This window comes from Rutidosis leptorrhynchoides, chromosome 11 (assembly GCF_046630445.1).
Source record: "Rutidosis leptorrhynchoides isolate AG116_Rl617_1_P2 chromosome 11, CSIRO_AGI_Rlap_v1, whole genome shotgun sequence".
Lineage (NCBI taxonomy): Eukaryota > Viridiplantae > Streptophyta > Magnoliopsida > Asterales > Asteraceae > Rutidosis > Rutidosis leptorrhynchoides.
Window position 1 is genome coordinate 127445416 of NC_092343.1, and position 6285 is coordinate 127451700.

General features: G+C 36.0%; 1 protein-coding gene across 1 annotated transcript; it reads left to right on the top strand.

The window, feature by feature from the left end:
- The first annotated feature begins 1059 nt into the window (after positions 1-1059).
- LOC139874929 (uncharacterized) lies at positions 1060-3154 on the top strand. The gene is made up of 4 exons (XM_071862318.1): positions 1060-1125; positions 1313-2110; positions 2563-2946; positions 3047-3154. The coding sequence occupies exons 1-4, from the start codon at positions 1060-1062 to the stop codon at positions 3152-3154; spliced, it is 1356 nt and encodes a 451-aa protein (XP_071718419.1).
- The last annotated feature ends 3131 nt before the right edge of the window (positions 3155-6285 follow it).

Below are 6285 nucleotides of genomic sequence, written 5' to 3' on the forward strand. Positions count from 1 at the left end.
CGTTAAAGGTTGATTAAGCTTCTTTTGATAGAGTAGGTCTTCAATTTTCATCCTCCAAAAGCTAAAATCGGTTCCATCAAACTGATCAATATTCACATCACTCTTATCTGCCATTTTTCCCGCAAAAAAGTGAGCTTAAGCTCTGATACCACCTTTTAGGAACGATTTAGGTTAGGTGAGTTCTAACAAGACTTGCTAACACAAAGTTACGAAACCCACTGACAATAAACGGATTAAATATGATGAACACGAAGAAACTAGCAAAAGTAAAAAAAAAAAAAAAAAACACGAGAATATAATGTGGTTATATGTAATTAAACTTGATTACTTTAATCAATGGCCAGACCAAAAGAGTATTCTTATTAAATTTCGTAGTTATATTTTATAGGTTACATATGGGGGTATTTATAACATAAAACGAGTTAGAATCGTGATACAACAAGGAAACCAAATACTAGTCGGAAACAAATCTCGCGGTCACCATATGACCCTCACGGTCGCGATCTGAAGAAATCCAGAAGCTTCGCCTGCTGACCAAATATCGCGATCGTGATTGTTCAATCATGGTCGGGATTGTTCAATCTCGGTCACGAGATTGCAACTCCAGCAACTGACTAACTTTTGTGTTTAACTCAATTCACACTCAACGGTAACTTATCTGAGGGTTCTGCTAGGCATGGCGCCTGTGGGCAACGAGCACGGGTTCTATATACACGCGACCCGCCCATCGGGTTGTTATTTTGCTTGTTGAGACCCGTTACCCGCCCGCGGGTAAAAAAATTTGGCAGTGCCCGTGTCCTGCGGGTAATAATAATATACAACTTCGTAAACAAATTATAAAAGTTTAGAAATTTTATTAATGATAAACAATATGTACAATTAACATGTGTAAAATGACGTGAAAGTCAAGTTTTTACTTATATGTAATATTATATTTTTAATTATTATTGCATTACAAGTAAAATCCTTTTTAAATTGATAATTGTATGTATAAGCTCGCGAATAAATTAAAGAAAGTCTCATGAATTAGTGGATCGGGTTTTACCCGCGACAAGTAATATGTACCCACGACCTGCCCGCAACCCATTGGCGGGTATAATTTTCTACCCGTACACGTGCCCGCAGGTAAGATTTTATGATTTTACCCGCCCCTCACAGATCGGGTACCCGCGGGTCTCAGGTTTTTTCTCACCCATTTCCATCCCAAGGTTCTGCAAAAGAAAGGAGGTTCCAGTGGTGGCACCAACCACGCCTATTATGGTCCCGGATGCTTCACCACTGGAACACCCTTTCTTTTTGTATAAACTGTCAGACAAGTTACATAGGGTCCAGGATTTTCCACCATCGGTATCCTCGTCATAAATACAAAGTTATCACAAAATTTCTTGCAAACCGTTTGTCATCTTGCATTGATAAGGTAATTTCAAAGGAACAATCGGCATTTATTAAAGGTAGACAAATTCTCAATGGCCCGATGGTTGTTAGTGAGCTTATTACGTGGTGTAATTTGAAGAATAAGCGTATTATATCGTTCAAAGTGAACTTTGAAAAAGCTTACGATTCCGTATCATGGGAGTTTTTGGACAACATGTTTGTGATTTTGGGCTTTGGTTTGAGATGGTGTAATTGGATCTGTATGTGCCTTTGTAATGCAAAGACTTCGATCCTAGTTAATGGAAGTCCGACAGGTGAGTTCCGGTTATTTTGTGGTTTACGACAAGGTGACCCGATTAGTCCGTTTTTACTTCTTATTATAATGGAGGGACTTCATCTATTATTGAAAAGTAAGGTGGCTTCAGGTGCGATATCCAGGGTGAAAGTGGGTAATTCAAATGTTAATATTTGTCACTTATTTTATGTGGATAATGCAATCATTTTATTGGAATGGAATAGAGAAAGTCTTATTAATACCCTTGCGACCTTAAACAAATTTCATAACATGTCAAGTCTGAAAATCAACATGGCCAAATCTCATCTATTTGGGCTAGGTGTTGACGAGCTACAAATCAAGGCATACGTCCAAGAAATGGGGTGCTCCAAAGGTACGTTTCCTTTTACTTATTTGGGTCTCCCAATTGGTGTTAATATGATTACGGTTTCAAATTGGAAAGTACTAGAATATCGTTTCTTAAAAAGGTTGTCGGGTTGGAAAGTGAACCTTCTTTCGATAGATGGAAGATCAACTTTAATAAAAGTGGTTTTGGAAAGTCTTGCTTTATATTATCTTTCGCTGTTTGAATGTCCGAAAACTATTCTTGATAAACATGAAAATCTTAGAGCCGAATTTTTTTGGAGTAGTACGGAGGGCAATAAAAAATGCATTGAGTAAATTGGAACCAAGTTCTAGCATCCCACGAAAAAAGGAAGTTTGAATATTGGTAGCATGCGTGCCTTTAATTATAGTCTCCTTGTCAAATGGATATGGAGGTTTAAGTCGGTTCCAAACTCTAATTGGGGGACGATTATAAAAGCCTTATATGGTCCAAACGGTGATTGGGCGGTAGCTCTATTTGTTGTAAAGGGATTTGGTATAACATTGTTAATGCATTTTTCAAAATTAAGAACAAAGGTTGGCTTCCGAATAATGTTCTCCGGATAAAGGTGGGTGATGGTCGATCCGTTAGCTTTCGGAATGATAACTGGTTAGGTCATGGACCGTTACATGTTAAGTTTGGAAGACTTTATCATTTAGATTCGAACAAAAATTGTAAACTTGCGGATCGCTATAATGTTGATAGTTGGCAATGCGATTGGAAATGCACATTAACTTCCAGGAACTGTTCATTACTCAACGAGCTACAGGAGGATATTGGTAACATTACGATATCGAGCAATATGGATTCTTGGCAATGGGGTGTTGATAATGACACGGAATTTTCCGTTAGTGGGACAAGAAGTTATTTGGATGATTGTATTCTACCGACTCATTTAACTCCTACAAAATGGGTAAAATATATTCCTTTCAATATCAATATCTTTCTTTGGCGTTTGGTGTTGAATAGATTTCCTAACCATGATAATTTACTCAATCGTGGTATACAAATAGGGAACATCGGTTGCGCATTGTGTCCAGTTACTGTTGAAGATGGTCACCATGTCTTCTTCTCATGCGCAGTTGTTATGGAGTTATGGCATAAATGCAGACTTTGGCTAAATTGTGGTCTACCAATTTTTGCAAGTTGGAGCTATTTCATGATGTGTTTCGAGAATTGGCAGGTTAAAGAAGTCTCGAAGAACAAAGTGTAAGAGGTTGTGGCGGCCCTTCTTTGGCTTACTTGAAGGTTCGGAAATAGCATCATATTCCCCGGCGAAGACTTGAAGAAAGCTCATTTATTTGATTCCATACGTAGTATTTCTTTTTTGTGGTTTGTTAGTAGATCTAAATGTGATTTTTTTTGGAACGATTGTCTTGTAAAGCCCGTGTAAATTGTGGTTGTTTTTGTAACAACCCTACTTTTTCGTTACTTCTATTTAACTTTCTGTTAGTTGATCTTAACGGTGACTACTTGCATTTTTATGTGTTTAGCTTAATAAATGCATACTTAATCCTGGGAAGGTTACTATAATTAATATGATTAGATATTAATTGAAAAACTTATTTCGGATATTGAAATCCGAAGAAAGCGATATGGTTTGATAACTGCTAAAGTTATTTTTCAGATTAACGAAACACTCCGAGTAAATATTAACTTCCGAAATTCGGTTTCGGTTAACGGCAACTAGAAACGAACCACACTTAGTGAACTAGCAAGCCAAAACGTAGTATAATTCATCTTTAATAATTATATCATATAATTATTATGTTTTAAGACACTTTCAATTTATTAGAATTTTTATTGATTAAAAACACGAGAAATTAACGTTTAGCGATTCGGTTCGCGTTTTCGGTTAACGGCACCTAAAAGGACTACACACTTATGAGCTAGTGATCAAAATTAGCCCATGAAACACCCATATGGGCCCTTTTGGCCGAAAATTATAGGGGGACCTCCCATGCTTTTTAAATTGGGCCACTTTGTCAATTAAAGTCCAAGATTTGATCTAGTTTATGCCCTAACTTCCCTTTAATCCACTAATCAAGAAACGACTCATAAACCCTCTCCCTCCCTTTTGGTCATCGTTTTCCAGCCCCACAATCATCATCATCATCATCATCATCATCATCATCATCGCCTCACTTCATCCTCACAAATCACCATCAAAAATTGCTCTTTTGCTCTTGCTTGTTTGATAGAAATTGATCACGGCGTTATTATCTACGATTTGATACTAGTAATTTCTTGCTAAGTGGTAAGTTTCCATGAACACTAATTCTTAAAGTTGATATTTTTGATGATTACATATGTTATTAGTGTCTATTGCTCAAGTCCATGTTTGTATGTATGATTTTAGTCGATAATTTGTTCGATTTGTGTGTTAGGGTTAAATTAAGAATTTGAATATTGACCTAACATAAAATTTGACTTATCATTTGTTAAATATTATTACATATTTGAAAATCTCTCAAAAAACTATTAATTTTAGACTCAAGAATTATGGATTTTCGTTATGTTATGCTCACGTTATGATTAGTTGAATTTTTGACTTGTTTATTGCATGAATCTGAAATCTGGGCAAATTTTGTTATGATATGGAACATTTATTGATTACCATCAGATAGATAATTAAAAATTACACAATTTATACCAAGATATCACTTGAATTGGATTCTTAAAACTCGTTTTATGCTCAATTGATTATTTGTGACAACGGTTGTCGTTTGTGACTTTAAACGGACTTGTACGATTAAATAATTTAAATTCTGGAATACATGCTTTTGAGATCTGAAAAGTATATGATTAGTACTTCACTTTTCATGTATATATTGCATGCTAATTGTTCCTATATGTATGTATGTATATATATATGCCTCCGCAAATGACCACCTAAACGGGACCGAATCTGTCTCGTGTGCACCTAAAATGGCCTAACATGAAATAGGAGATGTTTTGAGACTTGGCCTTCTGATATGTTAATATTTGGATTTTAAGAAGCAAATTTCATCTGTATGCCAACATGTGGAACCTTATGCATTGTGTGCTATAAGAGTCGTAAAATGCTATGTCTAGATTCTGTCCAAATCAGAACACCATACTTTCGGTGCAAAACTGTACCAATTGACTAAACCAAAAGCTAAGATGTAACATCCCGTTTTCTTCATACGTGTCTTAAGGTACTTATTTAATCGTTAGAACGTCTATATTTCGCTTGTTTATGTGATTAAACGATATAAAGTGTTAACTCGATGTATACGAGATATATTCATATGTATATGTTTGAGAATGTATGCATGTATAAGTATATGCATGGGTTTTGATAGTGTTAAGTCATGTGAGACTTAAAGACGAAGTTTAAACGTATGTAGGAAGCGTAAACGTGGTGTACAAGTCGAATAAGTTAATAGTTGTGTTAAGTTGTCAAAATGGCCAGTTACAGGCCATTGTCGCGCCACGGAGATCTTGGGCGCGCCGCGACAAATAAAGCAAATCAAAGTCAGGAGTGGAATAAGACAGCTCGAAAATCCAGTGTATTTCCGCGCCGCGACAATTGAGGTTGCGACGCGACAAAGCTGCAGATCTGATCCGTTTTTCCTATTTAAAAAGGGGTGGTCCAAGGGTATTTTCATCTTTTCACGTATGAATCAGATTGGAGCATTAAACCCCAACCACTTATCTCATTTATTCAATTTCTTTTCTCTTTTCTTCTTCTATTTACTCTCAAAACATAAAACCCATTTAAATTAAAGGTTAGATTTGAGAGTGAAGAATTGTGAATCGATCCTTGGAGCAAATAGGAAATTTGTTCTCCTCGTTCTTAGCTACGACTCGATAGTATTGGTAAGTCTTAACTCCATGTATTGAGTTTTAGTTAATTTATGGCTAGGGTTTTGGCCATTTGAGTCTTGTAAGACCCATTTGGGGGTTAAATGGACGAATTTGGGTTATATTGATGTAAGGAAACCCTAATAACTATAATCTAGGGTTTGGTTATGTAAATCAAGATTTGTAAGTGTTAGATGGTGTTGTTAGTCACTAATACACTTGTAAATGATGAAAGAATTGTTAATGGGTCATGTTTGACTAAAATTGCAAGTGTAAGTGTCAAAATGAGTCAAATGAGTAATAGTTGACCTAATTGGGTGAAATGGGTATGAAATGCCCATAGTTCGGGTTAGTTGGTGTTAGTAGACTTACATCACTTGTTCCTAGTGATTTATGACAAGTCTTAGCCATTAATGGGCAGTTT

Coding starts and splice junctions, on each gene's coding strand:
- LOC139874929 (XM_071862318.1), top strand. CDS start 1,060: ATGTACCCACGACCTGCCCGCAACCCATTGGCGGGTATAATTTTCTAC. Junction 1,126..1,312: donor ACCCGTACACGTGCCCGCAG/GTAAGATTTTAT, acceptor ATAAACTGTCAG/ACAAGTTACATAGGGTCCAG. Junction 2,947..3,046: donor ATTTAACTCCTACAAAATGG/GTAAAATATATT, acceptor GTATACAAATAG/GGAACATCGGTTGCGCATTG.